The sequence below is a fragment of the Scyliorhinus torazame genome, chromosome 9, assembly GCF_047496885.1.
Source record: "Scyliorhinus torazame isolate Kashiwa2021f chromosome 9, sScyTor2.1, whole genome shotgun sequence".
NCBI classification, from domain to species: Eukaryota; Metazoa; Chordata; class Chondrichthyes; order Carcharhiniformes; family Scyliorhinidae; genus Scyliorhinus; species Scyliorhinus torazame.
The window spans coordinates 248,613,461-248,633,431 of record NC_092715.1 but is presented as its reverse complement, the minus strand read 5'-3'; the positions used below and the strand labels follow the sequence as shown (position 1 = coordinate 248,633,431).

The window sequence follows — 19,971 nt, the reverse complement described above, 5'->3', positions numbered from 1 at the left end:
CCTGACCTGCCCGCTCCCCACCAGATGCGCCAGGGACAGAACGGGGGGAGGCCGAGTGTACCGGGCCCCAGAACCTCCTCCTCCCTCGGGGAGCCCGGTGGCCTCCGGGCCTCACTGTGGGATGGAGATGCGCTCGGAGACATGCCCCATCGCACCACAGACACCTGGCGCTGCCAGTCCTGGAGGCCTGCAGCAGTATTGACAACAGTCCGAATGTTCGCCGAGACGGAGCACAGGGAGTGCCACATTCCTGCCAACGACTGTGCGATCTCGACCTGTGAGTGCGCGACGCCATCCATCACGTGCGCCAGGCGGTCTATGCTCTCCGCGACCGACTGCTGGGACTGTGCCATCGCTTGCTGGGACCGGGCCATGGCATGGTGAGACTCAGCCAGGGCCCCGAGAGCGGCGGCAATGTCCTGTTAGCTCTGAGATGGCTGCCTGTGAGAGGGCAGCCCTCTCCTGGGCCATGGATGATGCGTGCACGTGAAGCCCAACGCCTTGTAAAACCTGACCCATGGCCAAAACCCCTTCACCCATTGCCTCCACCGCGGACGCCACCCGTGCGGTGTCGGCCTTGGTGGCTGCGATGAGCGGCACCACTCCCTGCTCCTGGACGCGGATAGACTCCTCCAACTGCATGTGCAGGTTCTGGAAGATGGCCCTCATCCCGTTACTCAGTCCCTGAGTGTCCATACGCATCGGTTGTCCGGGTGAAGGGGTTCCAGGAACATCCAGGAACCCGGGAACCGTCTGGGTGGCAGCTGGTTGCTGGGCCTGGGCTGCCCTCCGACCATCCAGCCCCTTGGCTGCTCCAAACTCCACCTGCTGTACCGGCTCGGCTGTGGGGTGCGCACCAGACAGTGACCCGGGAGCCTCATTGCTTCTTTGCCCAACCGAGGTGAATGTCTCTGTGATGGTGAATGGTGTGGGAGACAGCAGTGCCGCAAGCTCGAGGTCATCGTCCGTCAGGAAGTCTGGTGTGTACTGGTCCCCCTCATGGCCCGGCGCAAGCTCCATGTGGGCCATGTCGTCTTGACCTCCAGGTGAATCCAGCGGGTGTGTGGCCGTGATGTGCGCTTCGCCATGAATGTCCACCCTGTGTCCCTCACTATTGTCTGTCTCGGTGGTCAGAGCGTCCCAGTCCTACGTCCCAGACTGAGAGGTCTGCCCTCCAGTCCGACTGACTGCCAACCTCTGCCGTGCGTCCCTGGGTGCAGTTGCAGTTGCCAATGTTCCGCTGTTTCCTGGGCGAGACATCCTGGAGGTTTGGCGGGTGCCCTGGGGAGCATAAAGATTTGTGGTTCGTTAGACACGGTGGCCCGGGTGTATGGTGGTGGTGGGTGCACAGTGTGAGGGGGGAGGGGATAGAGGGTGCAATGGCCAGAGTGTGAGGGGGGATGGGATCGGGGGTGCAGTGGCCAGAGTGTGAGGGGGGATGGGATCGAGGGTGCAGTGGCCAGAGTGTGAGGGGGGCGATGACGGGTTGGGGGTGGGGAGGACATGCAGGGTTCTCTCACTCGCTTCTGCGCCTCCGACCTGGCATGGCGCGACCTCCTGGGCGGCGGATCCCCCAGCGAGGGGGAACGGTTAGGGGGTGCAGGACAGGAGAACCCCCTCCGGTTCTCATGCGCTCACGCTGGTTGTGAGCTGTCTTGTCCTGGGGGTGGGGGGTTGGATAAAGCATCACTATTAGGCGGGTCTCATCAGGGCATACATTATTGCTGGTTCAGGAGACAGCACGCCATGGCATCGCTCCAGGGGGGGTCCCGGGGCTCATGTGGGTCGAGTAGATAGTTGGGCACCATGACCCCCCCCAACCCCCCTGACCCGCCACCACCTCCCCTTATGCCCCAATCCCCCCAACACTCCCAACCCCCCCTGACCCCCCCCACCACCGCCCCTGATGCCCCAACCCCCCCAACACTCCCAACCCCCCCCCCCACCACTGCCCCTGATGCCCCAATCCCCCCAACACTCCCAACCCCCCATGACCCCCCCCCCACCACCGCCCCTGATGCTCCAATCCCCCCCCAACACTCCCAACCCCCCCCCCCACCACCGCCCCTGATGCCCCAATCCCCCCAACTCCCAACCCCCCCTGACCGCCCCCCCCCCCACCACCGCCCCTGATGCCCCAATCCCCCCCAACCCCCCCTGACCCACGTCCACCAGGGTGTCCAGGTCCGTGTCTCGGAACCTCGGTGAGGCTCTTCGGGTCTCAGCCATCTCCTCTCTTCTCCTCCGGGTCCTCTGTGCACGGATCGCGCCATTTATGACGCAGCGCCGCGTCATTCGGGCGTCGCGCGGTGACGACGTGGCCTTCGCGACACGCCCCCCGGGTTTCTCGCAGCCCCGATCTTAGCCCATTTTCGGGCCCTGAATCGGTCGGGATCGGGGCAGTTTCGCGCCGTCGTGAACCTCGACGGCGTACACGACGGCATGGGCACTTCGGCGCGGGAGTGGAGAATCCCGCCCAATTTCTTTCCAAAACAAATAAACTTTAAAAGATACTTTCAGTAAACGACACCATACCTACTGTTTTCGCGAGTTGATCAGCTCAAAGTTCTGCTGGTTTTAAACCAAGTTGTGATCTGACATTTATCAATGCATACCGACGCTTGTTAATGAAAATTGGCAGGGTGCCAGTGGGGCTTTAATCACCAGGCAGCCAACAGGAACATGTGGATGAGCCATCTGAGGCTGGTGGCAGGAGACCCAGGCCTGATTTATATATATCCAGCAAGCTGCACAGCCCAAACGCATTTCCTACGACAACTTGTCAGATTTGGGCCCGTCCAAATTAGGGAGCCTAGAGGCCAACCCAGCAAGGAGAAATGTATTCCTGGGGGAGGGCAGGGTGGCAGGGGTGGTGAGGAAGTGAGATTGCAGGGCAGCGACAGACTCATCATTCTTGTACAGCTCAGATGAGTCCTCATGGTCCCACATAAACAATTCGCACATTAACATTATTAGGCTTCTTCCACTTGCTCGCTGGGTTTACTGAGCAGAGCATCTGTCCATTTTGTCATTGGATCCTTCTTTACATGGATTCAGGAAACTTTCCACTTGATTAAAACAGGTATCTGGGCAACCCAGCAGAAGGCTGAAACTAAGATGACAGCAGAGACGGAACAGTGGCAGGTAAGCCAGCCACATTGATTTAGGTTCTATCACAGCCCAATTTCCGCAGGGTGGGGGGAGTTAAAGTTATCCCCGATTATCTTTAAATTATAACAATGTATTACCTATAACAGCTCAAGTCAAATTTCTAACTTACCTGAGCCCCAGATAGTTTCATCCGTTTTGGCTCTACCTCTTTAGAAACTCGAGAATACAGATCCATAGCTCTCACCCACATACACATGGATTTACAGGCTTTGGACACCTTCTCTACTTTTTCTGGCACAAAATCAGGGTTATTAATGTACTTCTGAAGCCGTTGCAGAATCTGGGGTCTAATATTGTCTTTGTCATAATCCATGAGCTTCTTCAAGAAATTTGAGTCCCCAAGAACTTGTTTAGCTGAAGCCCAGTCAGTTCTACAACATGAATAGAAAACGTGGTTTCATTAGTCTTCAAATTCAATGGTCCAATCCAAAAACAAATGATTCAAAGCATCATCGACAAAGTAACTTAATTCAGTAGCAGAGAAGTCTGCTGCTCCAAGAGTTCATTGACTGGTATCTCACAATACAGCACATGCAGTAGGAGGAGACAATAGTCACATGGCACACAACATACAGAAGATATTATCCCAGACAGTGGTTAATATCATAATGGAACCAAGTACACATGATGACACAGGAATAGGGAACGAGTTCAATCAGGATTAGCGGCAAGGCTGAAGGCGAGATGTGCACCTTATCGAAGTAGGCAGGGAAAATTAGCTGTATCCCTAACTTTAAACGTCACTGGGATTTGCCAATTACTCATTATTATTATCTCAGTAATTTTCATTTTGCATGAACTGCTCTAGTGAAGATGTAACTTCATGAGGCCCTGTTTCACTGCACATAGTGCAGGCTCCATAAACTTGAGCATTAACTAATGCATTAAAATCTTACCAAATCAATCACTTTCCAAGGTTCCGATTTAACTGACTACGTGGACACATACGGCCCTTTGTGCTCTCGTCATCAATCATGTGGCATATAAAATAGGAATAATTATTATTGTATTAGCAGTTAGTTTGTTACCTATGCAAGAAAAGACGGCATATGTCCTGCTCATGTTTCACTTTCAGCAAAAAGTAAAAAATGACAGATGGTAAGAATTTTTCAGAGTGAATTAATGTTTGCGTTTCTTTGTTTATTATAAAAATATGTTTTAACGATGCTTAATGTATGACCCACTTTGTGTAGCGGGAACTTATTAACTTCGGTTGCTACTTTATTTTACTGCCATATGTTCCTTGACTTAAAACAGTTCTGATGGTAGATGTGTGCATACCGATCAGCTGTAGAGAAAGCAGCCCCTTTATCTCCAAACACCGAGATACGCTGGTGCTTTCAGATATTGGCCCTGAAAATCCCAGGCAGATGTGAGGGGTCAGGTTTCAATCCAGAGAGTGCCAGGAATTTGGGTTAGAATCCCAGTTACATCAGAATTTCATATGTGAGTCACTGGAAGGGCCCCGGGCACAGCGTCTATCAAAGGGATGTGCACGGGTACACTCTTGCGCTTCCCTGGGAAACTTTACCCAATTCATCTTGGAAAGGCCTCAGCAGAACCCACACCTGAATATTGCTGCCATGAGAAGCAAGAAATAAATTAACAGGAAATATTTCGGCTCAGGAAGCACTGGGAGTGATTTCGAAATTATGGGTGGGTATTTTTGACCTCAACTTGCAGGCACAATGGAATTGTGCTCGTCATATAAATAACAATATTTCCATCATTTGGAATGGATTGTTCAACATCTGCTCCAGTTGGACGAACGTTCAACGCTTGTGCAAGGAGCCTCAGTGAGTTTCAGGATTGTAGTTTTTGTTTTATGATGGGCACTATAGAAAGGCAAGTTTGGTTGTTACCAAAGATCTACTCTTTGTCCCAGACCCCAACTGCAACTGTAGAAGAAACCTCAATACACACATAGTTGCATGCTCTAAATCTCCTGTTCAAAACGGCCCATTCAGGCATGTTGCCCAACAATGAAAAGGCAAACTGTTTTTGTTTTTAAATACCCGTTGCTTTGAATAAATAATGAATACTAAGTATCCTGGAAGCTGACTGACGTCAACCCTTCATAGCTGTCTATTTTCTTTTTAACATTTAAAAAAAATTAATTTACGAGATGTGGGTTTGCTGATTCTAGGCCAGCATCTATTGCCCATCCCTAGTTGCCCTTCAGAAGGTGATGATGAGTTGCCTTTTTGAACTGCTGCAGTCCCTGAGGCGTAGGTCCACCCGCTGTGCTGTTAGGGAGGAATTTCCAAGATGTTGCCCCAGCGACAGTGAAGGAACTGCGATCTTTTTCCAAGTCAGGGTGGTGAGTGGCTTGGAGGGGAACCTCCAGATGGTGGGGTTCCCAGGTATCTGCTGCTCTTGTCCTTCTTGATGGTAGTGGCTGCGGGCTTGTAAGGTGCTGTCTAAGGAACCTTGGTGAGTTACTGAAGTGCATCATATAGATGGTACACACGGCTGCCGCTGTTCGTCAGTGGTGGAGAGTTTGAATGTTTGTGGAAGGGAGAGCATCAAGCAGTTGCTTTGTCCTGGTTGGTGTCGAGCTTCTTGAGTGCTGTTGGAGCTGCACTCATCCAGGCAAGTGGAGAGTATTCCATTGCACTCCTGATTTGTGCCTTGCTGCCAGGCTTAGGGGAGGGGTCAGGAGGTGAGTTTCTTGCCGTAGGATTTCTAGCCTTTGACCAGCCCTGATAGCGACAGTATTAATGTGGCTAGTCCAGTTCAGTTTCTGATCAATGGTCACCCCCAGAATGTTGATTGCGGGGGATTCAGCAATGGTAATGCCACTGAATGTCAAGGGGTGGTGGTTCGATCCTCTGAGTAAGTTAACGGAGTTAGGATCCCAATCCTCCAGCAGCAGTGGAGCATTGATTTAAAAAAAATAAATTTAGAGTAGCCAATTCTTTTTTTCCAATTAAGGGGCAATTTAGCGTGGCCAATCCACCTAACCTGCACATCTTTGGGGGTGAAACCCACACAGACACAGGGAGAATGTGCAAACTCCACATGGACAGCGACCCAGGGCTGGGATTTGAACCCGGGTCCTCAGCGCCGGAGTCCCAGTGCTAACTACTGTGTCACTTGCAACCCAGCAGTGGAGCATTGATGAGATATGCTCCTCTCTGCCGTTATGACCAAGTGAGGAAGGAAGGAACTGGCTCCACTCCATTCAGCCTCCTCCGCATGATCACAACAAAGGTTCATATTTCTTTTGGATATGCCTTCGCCAAATCCAAATGTTCTTCAGATTCAATACGAAACCAATCAATCAAGGTTTTCTGGAGTCAAAGAAAGAGTGCTTTTCAGGAGGGCAAGCTTGGGTCTGCACCCCACCCTGGGGAAGAGATTTTCCATCTCCTCATTGGCATGCAGAAATAGGTCCACTTCAGACTCCCAAAATCAGGGGGCAGGTCTTCTCTGAGACAGCTCTTTGGCTGGAATGAATGTGTGGTGAATGGAACGCTTATTAGCAGCTCCAGCTTCTCAACTCTTTAGCGCGAATTCCGGCCCCAGCAGTTACATCGCCTGCTGGGCTGGGAATTGCTTCCACTTTACGCCGGCAGAGGGCTGACCTATTTGCATGTCCTGAATTCTGGAACAATAAATGCACCAGCAGGAATGCGAATTGCACGCTAGTCAGTCTCAGCGGGAACACTTAGGGTGCGATTATCCTAAAAGATAACAAAGCCCCCTTGCGAGCACGTTTAGGGGTGTGTTTCCTGGCACCCGCAGTGTGACTCACATTGAATAAGGGGCCTGAACGGGGAACACGCGGCCGAGGTCACACATAGCCCCATTTTGTACAGTGGAAGCTACGCGCGCCGGTTTTCCCCATTGCAGCAAGCGATGGGACGCCATTTAAAAATGGTGTCCCGATCGCCAAGGCCCCCGAAACAATCCCCGACCTCCTCCCAAGCCCGAACGCACTATAGTAGGGTCCCCGCCCCCCAACCCCCTCCTACCCACAAGTCCCCACCCATACTCCCTCCCACCCACACCCTCTCCAACACCCCCCTCAACACCCACACCTCCTCAACATCCACCCTCTCCAACACCCCCCTCAACACCCACACCCCCTCAACATCCACCCTCTCCAACACCCCCCTCAACACCCACACCCCCTCAACATCCACCCTCTCCAACACCCCCCTCAACACCCACACCCCCTCAACATCCACCCTCTCCAACACCCCCCTCAACACCCACACCCCCTCAACATCCCCTCCAACATCCACATCAGGCAACTCCGGCCCGACCGCACACACGCAAAAAAATGCCAGTTTGGCACCCTGCTAGTGCCCATGCCAGCTAGCAGTGCCACCTGGGCACCTTGGCAGTGCCAGGCTGGCACCCAGGTGCCACTGTCAGGGTGTTAGACGAGCACTGTGAGGGTACCCAGGTGGCACCAGCAGTGCCAGAGCACTACCCTGCCTAAAGGGCATGCAGCTGCGGGCTTCTGATCCCCTGGGAGGCCCCCTCAAGTGCCATTCTGTCTGGTCCCCGTTTGTTGGGATCAGTGCTGAACGGTGCTCACCCAAGGTCTCTGAAGCGAAGGGGTTGAATCCCAAAGCCTCAGGTACTTTGGGAATCTGTGCATTAGAGGGAGATGAGAATTGTTCATAGGTCGAGTGGATGAACATTGTCAGAGGGTGAGGAGAGAGGATTAACATTATCGGACAGGTAAGAAGAGCGGTTGAACAATGTTTGGGGGTGAGGGTGAGCATCATAGAGGGTGACATTGTGACGTGTTGAGGCTAACAGCTCCATTTAAGTACTAGCAATGGGCCAAGTTTCTGATAATAATTATATCGTTCCTATGATCGAATGCAGACGTTTTGGCAAAATCGTGCATTCCTAAAGTCTCATGAGAGTGCCTCAAGGTTATCTTTTCAGTTAGACAAATTGATTGTGAAGATAGATACATATACAGATAATAACAAGAAAGTACAGATTAACTATGCATCAACATCTTAGTACAATAATACTCACTTTGCAGAAAGCAAGATGCAAATGGCTTCCATGACAGTCATAACCAGATCTGGAGGCTTGGTGAACACCCTGATTTCAGATATATCTGCTTTGTCCAAAGAGTCAAGAGCTTTATTTGCTGCATCCAAGGCAGGCATAGCTTCATCAAGATCCCGCTGTGCATCATCAGCTATAGCTTGGGTGTCTGCAGCTTTTGACTTGGCTAAAACCTCATCTTCCTGTACAACTTTACGAATCTAATGCAACCAAAAGAAAATTGGCATTATAAATCCCACATCTATATTTGAGCATCATTCAGTTTAAACGTCATCAACTGAACAATGTGACATATTGGCTGACATAACGGAAATGTTTTGAGAAACTATCAAGTGAATTTCATAATCCACAGCAAATAATGCAGAAAAAGAATCAAGCTGTAAAGTAACTTTAAAAACATTGTAACCAGAACATTATTGCAAATGGTTCCTACAAATAGACTGTAAGGAAACTCACTTTCATATTATCACCAGTAAGTCTCCAATGGCATTATTATCAGGTGTTCGAGAGATCAAGAACGTAAGTAGGATTTTGTTCTGGTGAGGTGGTGGGTGGTGACCCCAAATATCTTGTACTGGTACACAATTTATGCAGTGCATGTGAGACAGAATTTATGTACCTGGTTGAATCATTTATCTCTTATGCAAAATCTAAAACTACAAAGTTTATTGGAAGAAAAAAAAAATTGTGCAGTCGACCTGGGGAAGGGAGCAGGAAGAAAGAGCAGGAAGAAAGTGAGCCTGAGGTTTTGGTGCATGTCAGTACTAATGCCATACAGAGCAGGTATTGAAATCCAATGGTCATATTTTCAGGAACTAGGGAATGAAGTTAAGAAGTAGGACCTCGGGCAGTACGGTGGGGCAGTGGTTAGCCTGCTGCCTCACGGCGCCGAGGTCCCAGGTTCGATCCCGGCTCTGGGTCATTGTCCGTGTGGAGTTTGCACATTCTCCCCGTGTTTGCATGGGTTTCGCCCCCACAACCCAAAAATGTGCAGGGTAGGTGGATTGGCCACGCTAAATTGCCCCTGAATTGGAAAAAAATGAATTTGGCACTCTAAATTTAAAAAGAAAGAAGTAGGACCTCCAAAGGTAGTGATCTAGATGCAACAAGAGCAGAAAAATTGAGTTAGTGAAGAGTGATGCGCAGCTTGAGGCATGGTTCAGGAGGGAGGGTTTCAGATTCTTGTGGCATTGAGGCAGGAGACATTTATTCAAAAGGGATGGGTTACACCTCAACAAGTCTGGGTCCAATGTCCTTGTGACAAGTTAGGGAGACTAAATTGGCTGGGGAACGGGCACCACGAAATAGAAGTAGAAAAGAGGGATGGGAGTGAGAGTGTTGAATTGTACTAGAGAAGGAAATAGTACCATTTTAGATAGGAACAGATTGTGAAGAACTGTGAGGAATACAAAGACAGGTTTAGAATGCAGGTATGTAAATATACAAAATGTGATGAATAAGATTGCTGAGCTACAATTACACATACCTGTGCAGATGGCTTAAGAATTGTGAGGACTGAGTACTCAATACTCAAGGAATATTCAGAAAAAGTAGGGAAGGGGAAGAAAATGGAGATGGAGTGGCGGTACTGATTCTGGAAGACATGGTAGCGTTGGGAAAAGAGAATGTCCATGAAGGGGCAAAGATAGAAACCATTTGGTTAGAATTAAGAAGGAAAAATGGGGTGATCATGCTTCTGGGACATTCTTTTGATCTCCAAATAGTGAGAGAGAGAGATGGAGAAGCAAATCTGCAGGGAAAAGTGATGGTATTAGAGGACATTAATTACCCAAATAATGATAGGGATAATGCGAGAGTAAAGGATAAGGGAGGAATTTCTGAAATATGTCCAGAAGAGATTCCTTTAGCAGTAGGTAACCAGTCCAACTAGGAATGAGGCGTTGCCGAATCTGGTACTGTGGAATGAGCTGGGCCAAATGAACCAGTTATCTGTGACAGAACACTCGGGTAAGATTGATCATTGTATAATCAGGTTCAGGTTGTCAATGAAGAGCAAGGAACAATCTAAAGTAGAACTTTTAAATTTTTCAGGTACAGGCTAGGTGCATTCCAACACGGGTGAAAGGTAAGGGAATTAAAGCCAGGACTCCTTGGATGACAAGGAAGGTAAAGAATATGATTAAACAAAATGATGCATGTCATTTTTTAAAATTCAGTTACGCGATGTGGGCATCGCTGGAAAGGCCAGCATTTGTTGCCCATCCCTAGTTGCCCTTCAGAAGTTGGTGGTGAGTTGCTGTCTTGAACCACTGCTGTTCTTGAGGTGTAAGTACACCCATTAGGGAGAGAGTTCCAGGATGTTTACCAGCGACAGTGAAGGAACGACAATATATATTTCCAAGTCAGGATGGTCAGTGACTTGGAGGAAACCTCCAGAAGGCGGGGTTCCCAGGTCTCTGCTGCTGTTGTCCTTCTAGATGGTAGTGGTCATTGGTTTGGAACCTTGGTGAGTTACTGCAATGCATCCTGTGGAGGGTTTGAATGCTTGTGGAAGGGGGTGTAATCAAGTGGGCTGCTTTGTCCTGGATAGTGTCGAGCTTCTTGAGTGTTGTTGGAGCTGCACTCATCCAGGCAATTGGAGAGTATTCCATTACACTCCTGACTTGTGCCTTGCAGATGGTGGACAGGCTTTGGGGGGGTCAGGAGGTGAGTTACTTGCCATAGGATTCCTGGTCTTTAACCTGCCAGAGTAGCCACAGTATTAATGTGGCTATTCCAGTTCAGTTTCTGATCAATGGTAGCCCCCAGAATGTTGATCATGGGGGATTCAGCGCTGGTAATGCCATTGAATGTCAAGGGGCGGTGATTAGATCCTCTCTTGTGAGAGATGCTCATTGCCTGGCACTTGCGTGGCACGAATGTAACTTGCCACTTGTCAGCCCAAGCCTGGATATTGTCCAGGTGTTGCTTCATTTGGACATGGACTGCTTCATTATCTGTTTATATTCTTCAATGTGAAAAAAGCAAAATACAATAAATTGAGAGGAGGAAGTGAGGAGGAAAATAGACTGGCAAAAAGAAAAGATGTGAAAACGATGGCAGTTAATGGAAAAGAGTTCCTAAAACAATAATAAGTAGGTAGGAAGAGATGGTGTGGTGCCTCGCCACAGTCAAGGCCAGCAGCAGATGGGAATGCCTGGGGTGAGAGGAGCAGACTGGAGCCACCTGGGTTGGCCACTTCCTGACTTAAAATGGAGATCAGCAAAGAATGCAGGGAAATTCAGTCAAGCCAGGAAAAACTAGCAGGTGCAAAGTTTCCTGTGTATTAGAACTTGCAGAAACCCAGACAGCACTGAAATTAGCAACCATCCGCATATTAATGAGTGATCCCCGGGAACAATTGAAACATGTAAGGTGAATAAGGCCAAGCCAGATTCCTCGGCGCCAGCAGGAGCCAAGACAAAGGAAGGCCAACGGACACTTAGGAACCGCCCAGCGATCAGGGAACGGCTCCAGTATTGGAGAAATCGATCCAAGTGATCGGAACCTAGTCCAATCACTTGGAACCAGATACGGGATCCGCCCCAAACGGCGCAAAGCTCCTCGGGACTATAAAGTAGAGTCCCCAAGTTCAATTCGTCCTTCTTGGCAGGGTCACTCAGCAGCTCGGAACAACCCTTGACAGTGACCTGCCTAGCTGCCGCATCAACCAAGTAAGTCTTCAGTCAACGCACGCTACGAGATAGGCGCACCTAGCTACCAGTCTATACCAGCTTTTGAATCCTGCAGACCCAGAATCGAACGAAAGGCCATTTGTTCCCCTGACCTGGTGGGCCAGTTCCAAGCTAAGTATAGGCCTTTTAGTGTTAGAAATAGTCTAGTAAGTAGAGTTTTATGCATGAGTAGTGATTGACTGTGTATAATAAATGTGTTTTGATTTGAATCTTACTAATTGGTGTGTTGAGTTATTGATCAGCACTTGAACCTGAACCTCGTGGCAGTATCATAAAGATACCTGGCGACTCTAGAGCAAAGGTTAGACAAACAGAGCAAATTAAGTAAAGACACAACGGGCAACAAATTAAGAGTCAACCAAAGTCAGCAACAAGACGAGGAAGCCTGCAGTTGGAAACAGGTAATGCTCAATTAGGTTGCTCCATGCACGGATTGCACTTTCATTTGTGATACGGAGATCCCTGGGGAAAATGTTCGGAAAAGAAAAACGATGAAAGAAAAATACACAGTGCAAAAGGATAAAACATATTGCGGTAAATTGGTGGAGTGGATTGTCTATTCTTTATGCCACCTTCCGCATTTTCAGTGCATTCAGTCAAGGTAGTGAAATCAAATATCAAACCCATTTTGGCATACGTGTTGAATGGATACTTTCTAATACCCTGGCTAGCTCCAATTCACTTGGAGAGCAGTCACTGACAACTAGGAGGAGAGATTCCAAGCCCACATATATGTTTGCTGTTCTACCCTCTGACAGAAGAGCGTACATTATGAGGTATCCTCCAGCAGATGAAAGAGAGAGCACTGTAATGCACGTATAACAGATCAATGGATTTCATATGTAGAGAAAGGAGGAAGAATAAACAACATGAACAAGTATTTTTTTCATCAGTTGAAGCAGTAATACATGCACATTCTTAAGACAACCTGCAGGTGCTAGCCTTGGCTCAGTGGTAACAGTCTCACCCCAAGGATGGGGAAATAACTACCATTCCTGAAACTTGTGCACATAATTTAGGCTGATGCTTTAGTGGGAGTAATGCAATTTTGAAGCTGCCACAATCTGGATGAGACTTAAACCAATATAAAAGATCCCATGGCAGAATTCAAAGAACTACAGAAGAGGGCAGCATGGTGGCACAGTGGTTAGCACTGCTGCCTTGCAGCGACAGAGACCGGCAGTGGGATTCTCCGACCCCCTGCCGGGTTGGAAAATCCCAAGGAGGGTGGCGCGAATCCCGCCCCGACGCCGGCTGCCGTATTCTCTGGTGCCGGTTTTCGGGTGGGGGCGGGGTTCACACCACACCAGTCGGGGGCCGTTGGCAGCGGCCCCCCCAGGCAATTCTCCGGGCCCCGATGTGCCGAGCAGCCGTCCGTTTTTGGCCAGTCCCGCCGGCGTGGGTTAGGCATGGTTCCACACGGCGGGACCTGGCAGGTAAGTTGGCTGGGGCAGTCCTCGGGGGGGCGCGGGGGGATCCGACCCCGGGGGCCCCCCACGGTGGCCTGGCCCACGATCGGGGCCCACCGATCTGCGGGCGGGCCTGTGCTGTGGGGGCACACCTTCCTTCCGCTCCGGCCCCTGGAGGGCTCTGCCATGGTCAGCGCGGAGAAGACAACCCCCTGCGCATGCGCCAGGATACACCGGCCGGTCTGCGCATGCACAGAACCACGCTGGCAGTTCCGTGCATGCGCAAGATCATGCCGGTCCTTTGGCGCCGGTTGTACCAGCGTCAACCCCTCCGCCGTCCACCTAGTTGACGCCGGAGTGGTTGTCGCGGTTCTCCCGCCAGCATGGGGACTTATTCCCCGGAAAGAGAATCCCGCCCCAGAGTTCAACTTTGGCCTTGGGTCTCTGTCTGTGTGGAGTTTTGTCATTCTCCCCATGTCTGCGTGGGTTTCCTCTGAGTGCTCCGGTTTCCTTCCACGGTCTAAAGAAGTGCAGATTAGGTGGATTGGCCATGCTAAATTGTCCCTTAGTGTCCAACTATGTAGGTTAGGTGCGGACACGGGGTTACGGAGGTAGGGCCGGGGTGTGGGCCTCGGTAGGGCGCTCTTTCAAAGAGTCTGTCCAGACTAGATGGGCCGAATAACTTCTATTTGCACCATCGGAATTCTAGTAGTCCCGAGAGAGAACGGTGCTAACGTTTCGAGTCTGGGTGACTCTTTGTCAAAGCTTCTGAGATTGTCCAGCAGTTTCAGTTCTTGTTTTAGATTCCAGCACCCACAGTAATTTGCTTTTACTACAGGAGAGTAGTCCCCTTTGTCCTCGCTTACAGCGCTAAAACTGATTATTTCATTGTTGTTCATTGAACCTTGATTAATGAGGTTCTTGATTAATAAGGGGATCAGGGGTTATGGGGAGAAGGCAGGAGAATGGGGATGAGAAAAGTATCAGCCATGATTGAATGGCGGAGCAGACTCAATGGGCCGAGTGGCCTAATTCTGCTCCTATGTCTCATGGTACCTTGCTGCATGCAAATAGTCTGCCACATCTCCTACATTACAATAATGGCAACATTTCAAAGGTAACTTCATTACTTGTAAAGTGTTTTGGGACATCCTATGGTCATGAAGAGTGCTATATAAATGCAAGGTGTTTTTTAGTACTTTAAAAGGTTTATGTTTACACTGTACTGGAAGTGTAGCAGTGTCAACAATCATTGTTAAGCAGTTTTCCAGAAGCCTCGTGAAAGTCTGATCTTATCTTGCAATGACACTCAAACTCTGGATAGTGCTATCTGGAGTACATAAAGTAGAGCATTCAGCCTCTCAAGCTTGTTCCACCATTCCGCTAGGTCCTAGCTAATCTGTACCTAAAATTCACTTACCAAAATTTGATAGTTCTTGGAAAATTCCATGGAAAATAGTTCATTTCATTTTCAAATTTTCAGAGGACCGAGTATCCGCACCCTTTGAGGGGATGTGGGACATGGGCCAGTTGGGCTGAATATGATGTTTCTGCACTGTAAATGCGATGCAATTCTAACTTACATTCCAAGTGAGTGGGGCAATCTTTCATTACATTTTGCTGATGAGCTGTACGCTAGTGGCTGCAGCTCACAAGCTCAATGACAATGAGAGCCAAAACTCAATATTGGGTGTGCCTTGGTCCTCACCATCAGATGCATGTCCCACATGTATCCAAAAATGGCTCATTGGGGGGGGCTACTAATTTTACTACATTACAGACTACTTCAATACAATCAGAGCTACAATTGCAAGACTCATATTCCATTTGAAATGTTAGCTCTGTCTTTCGCTCCACAGATACCTCCAAACCTACCGAGTATTTTCAGTATTCCAGATTACTAGCACCCAGGGTATTTTGCTCTTAATTTAGTGAAGCTCCAAAGGTGTTCCTTGAAAGAATTAGAATGCTCAAAAGAATCTTCTCGGGAAGGTGCGAGAGGGAAGCTTAATTACCAGAAAGGGAAATTCAACAGTACGGAGCTAATAATCATGGACTTCCTGAAAATGATTGTGTTTTCATTGCTTACCTGGTCTGCCTCTTCATGGTCCACACTTAATGTCTCCATTAAAGCATTTACATCAATCGATTTCTGCTGAAGAATTGGCTCCAGAGCGGAAAGGTCAATTTGCATTTTGTCTACCAACACATTAGTCTCTAGCAACTTGGTAAGACCATTCTTCACACGATCCCGAGCCTGTTATTATACCAGAAATATAAAAATTAATTGAGTTATCATTCATATTGACACTTTCAGCCACTCAGATCACACCTAATGCAGAAGGATTACATAATGAGTGCAGGCACGTGCAAAAAAGGATGCATATTTATGAGCAAGAAAATGAAATAATCATCTACATGAAACATCAGCACGGTAGTGCAAGTGGATAGCACTGTGGCTTCACAGCGCCAGGGTCCCAGGTTCGATTCCCCGCTGGGTAACAATCTGTGCATCGTTTGCACATTCTCCCCATGTCTGCGTGGGTTTTCTCCGGGTGCGCCGTTTTCCTCCCACAGTCCAAAGACGTGCAGGTTAGGTGGATTGGCCATGATAAATTGCCCTTAGTGACCAAAAAAGGTGAGGAGGGGTTATTGGGTTACGGGGATAGAACATAGAACATAACAGCGCAGTACAGGCCCATTGGCCCTCGATGTTGCGCCGACCTGTGAAACCGCTCTAAAGCCCATCTACACTATTCCCTTATCATCCATATGTCTATCCAATGACCATTTGAATGCCCTTAGTGTTGGCGAGTCCACTACTGTTGCAGGCAGGGCATTCCACGCCCTTACTACTCTCTGAGTAAAGAACCTACCTCTGACATCTGTCCTATATCTATCTCCCCTCAATTTAAAGCTATGTCCCTCGTGCTAGACATCACCATCCGAGGAAAAAGGCTCTCACTGATAGGGTAGAATTGAGGGCTTAAGTGGGTCAGTGCAGACTCAATGGGCCGAATGGCCTCCTTCTGCACTGTATGTTCTTTCAATTAATTATTTTAAATGAACTATAATCAAAGATTATAAAGATCCCTTAGCAAATCCTCAATGATATCCACATTGAAAATGCTGAAACCCTTCTCAGGTATCTCACAAATATAATCAGAGTAAGTAGAATTTACTAAGTGACTGAATATTTTTGTGGCTGAAAGGGCATAAAATCCATAGAATCTCTACAGTGCAGAATGAATGTGGTAAAATGGACAGCAGCCTGAATTTTAGGCCCGATATAAAATTGGACACTTTAAATTAAGAATTGGAAATTTTAAATTAAACCGTAGTCAGTTCCAGGCAGGCCTGATAGGAATTTGAACAGCCAAGTTTGAATCCATTGAACACAGACAGTTGGAACAAGTCTGGGCCCGCCCTGTCAAAAAGACACCAGAAGATAATGGGTCCCATTCAAATGGATTGTTTGTTGGGGATTGCCCAGATAAAGCTAGACTTCCTGGCATCCAGTTTTCCTGCCATTACCACATATGGAGTAAGGTTACGTGCAGAAAATATACCGAGAGATGGACCCCAGGGGGTGGGTTCCTGGTGTCCTACAGAGTTGCAATCGGCAACTCCATTGGGTGTTGCGTACCCCGCCCACAAGACCACATTGGCTGAGGGGCAGAGAACTTTCTGGAAAGGCACAAAGAGGGCTAGAAAGATCAACCACCCAGGACCCTAATCCTAGCAAATATGCGGAGCCAAGATAGCAGAGAAGATTTGACGACAGACCAGAGGATGGAAGGAAACAGCGTGAAAGACCCACCTTCGCGTGCGAAGGTCTTGAGACAAGCGGGACTCAGGAAATTGGACCCGCAGCTCAGCTGAGTTCACCGGCATGGGTAAAATGAAGATTCTTGGGATTAATATTAGTTAGGATAATAAAGTTTTACCATCTTTAATAATAAATTTGGTTGAATCACAAACTTGTATTTATCCTTTGTTCAGCTCACAAATAAGGGCACCTGGGTTAACGTGTGAGTAATAAACTGGTCGAAGTACCTGAGGTTTACAGACAAGAAAGGCCATTCGGCCCATCGAGTCTGCACCGACTACCCAAAACAGTATCTCACCTAGGCCCATTCCCCCACCCCATCCCTGCAACCCCACTTAACCTGGACACTACGGGATAATTTAGCATGGACAATTCCACTTAACCTGCACATCTTTGGACGACAATCAAGGCCGGCTCCATGGAGATCAGGATGCCATCTTCAAAGGCCGCCCCTGAAAGGGGGGGGTTCAACGATGATACCTTTTAAAACTGCCCACTCAGCGCTGAGGTTATACTCCCTCCAGCTTTCTTCCCAGCAATCCCCCCACCCCACCCAATGACACAATTACCAGGGGCTTGCTCCCCACCCCTGCACAATTATCAGATGCTCTGCTCCCCCCACCCCTACCATAACCACCATGACAGTATCGCCACCATTCCCCCTGCTCAATGCCTGTTGCCCCCTCCCCCAATCACTGCAAGGCTCCCTCTCAATGGATGCTCCCCCGTCCCTGCCAATCCTACCCCCCTTAATGGTTATGAAATAAAAAATGAAAATCACGTGTCACAAATAGGCTTCAAATAAAGTTACTGTGAAAAGCCCCTAGTCGCCACATTCCGGCGCCTGTTTGGGGAGGCTGGTATGGGAATTGAACCGTGCTGCTGGCCTGCCTTGGTCTGCTTTCAAAGCCAGCGAATTAGCCCTGTGCTAAACCAGCTCCGCCACCTCCCTGCTCCTCCCCTCTACCCACCGCCACCACTACACATAAGGGAATCCCCCCTTAAATTGGGCTTCCCAGAGAGCCCACCCTTGTCACAGGCTGGCACTACCCAGGCATATCCCTCTTTTCCCCCCCCTCCGCCGCTCTCCAGCGATTATAGTAACCTTGGCACCCCTGGTGGGATCCTTTGACTGTTTCCGAGGTTCATAAGCTATTGTGAACCTCACCAGCTTGACGTCAGGTCGGTGAGGTTTGAATATTCAGTTGGGGGAAGGGGTGGCACAGAGAGATCAGGCCTTTTAATGATTTGTAAGTCCATTGAAATGTATTTAAATGAGGTTTGGGAACTTGGCTACGTCACCGGTGAGGGGCGGAGAAAATCGGGAAATGAGATCTCGCCGGCGAGAATCCCATTTCGTGACTCTCCCAAGGTTGAGGGCCTGCGTCACCGTTCTTATTGGCGCTAATCACGGGCGCAAAATTGCCCTTCTGAAAATAACGGTAAACAATAAAAATCTTTCAGCAGTCACCAACTTTCTGTTTGCACCATTTGTGAACGTATACTAAATCTGACAGAAGCTGAAGAGGCTATTGGCACTACAGGGGCACTGAGCAACAGGTTAGCTCCACAATGACTGTTCATATCTTCCTCTGCTTATTTGACAAACTGAGTGATTTGCACATGAAAATGGCAGGATGAAGTTGTGCGGTCTCGAAGCAAGCACATTGGGATATTTGACAAAAATCATGCCTGGATGGTCCCTGCGACCTGGCGACTGAGGACATTGGTAGAATTCTGGTAACACAGATGTTATGAGGATTGTCTTTTCAGACCAGAACCCCTCGGTGCCCGCCAACCACTCAATTTCATGCAGCACAAGTAAAAGGCAAGAAATAGATCATGAACAACCACCGAATGGGATGACAAAATGTAATCTTTGGGAACCACCTGTTTTCAGGAGACATTTTACTCTGTCAAATGCAATTAAAACTAAAAATGATATTTAGTTCAACATGGATACGCTATAAGTATCCCTTTGTTAACCAAGGCAAAAGTATGATTATATAATTCACAGCAGTCCACATAAACCAATTCACCCACACTTCATAAATCATTAAAGGCAACAACCCATTATTATCTGGGGAAACAATTCTCATCATGTAAAAATCATAAATAATGTAAACATTTTACTATAAATGTTTTATGTTGTTCCCACAGAGTGGAAAGAAGCACAATTCCAACTTTATTGCCATCTGGTTGTCAATCTACACAATAATCTATAATGGCCAATATATTCTGGTCAGGGTCAGAACTTTATTTTTGACCCTGATCATTCAGAAAAACCACCCACCCCGACCCACTTTCCTCACCCACCCACAACTATACATTCATCATCCACTAATACATTCATTCACCAACACACTGAGAATCTTTGGCACAGTTACGTACCAGAATATGACAACTGATGCGAGGACTGCGTTTACTGCAGCAGTGAGAGACACAGGCTTCCAACACTTGAAGAAATGCAACTCGATTTTATTGAACTCTTAACCATCATACATACTTTAACTGTGGGTTGACACTATGCTGAGTTGACTGGAGACCTGAGGCTAACCTGATCAGACTATCTTACTACCACATGGTGTATGTTCTAGTTGCTGCTCACGGGCTCTGACTGTATCAGAGGCTGGATCCCAAGAGAGCGGGAAAACTAGTGCCCTCTGGCTTTATAGTGATCGTGTCCTGTCTGGTGATTGGCTGCTGTGTTCTGTGTGTTCACTGGTCATCCGTTGTATCAATCACTGCCTGTCTGTGCACCATCATATACCTGTGTGTATATTATGACATCTCCCCTTTTTTTTTTACTTATTAAAAAAAAATGTGT

The 19,971-nt window shown here is 48.3% G+C and overlaps 1 protein-coding gene across 1 annotated transcript in view; it reads right to left on the bottom strand.

The window, feature by feature from the left end:
• Nucleotides 1-19,971, bottom strand: part of dnah6 (dynein, axonemal, heavy chain 6) — a 522,203-nt gene that overhangs the window by 198,011 nt on the left and 304,221 nt on the right. Inside the window, exons 50-52 of the mRNA XM_072517256.1 lie at nt 15,405-15,572; nt 8,176-8,411; nt 3,281-3,542 (exon numbers count right to left, since the gene is read on the bottom strand). Of these exons, the coding sequence (XP_072373357.1) occupies nt 3,281-3,542; nt 8,176-8,411; nt 15,405-15,572 (666 nt within the window). The remainder of the gene's footprint in view (nt 1-3,280; nt 3,543-8,175; nt 8,412-15,404; nt 15,573-19,971) is intronic.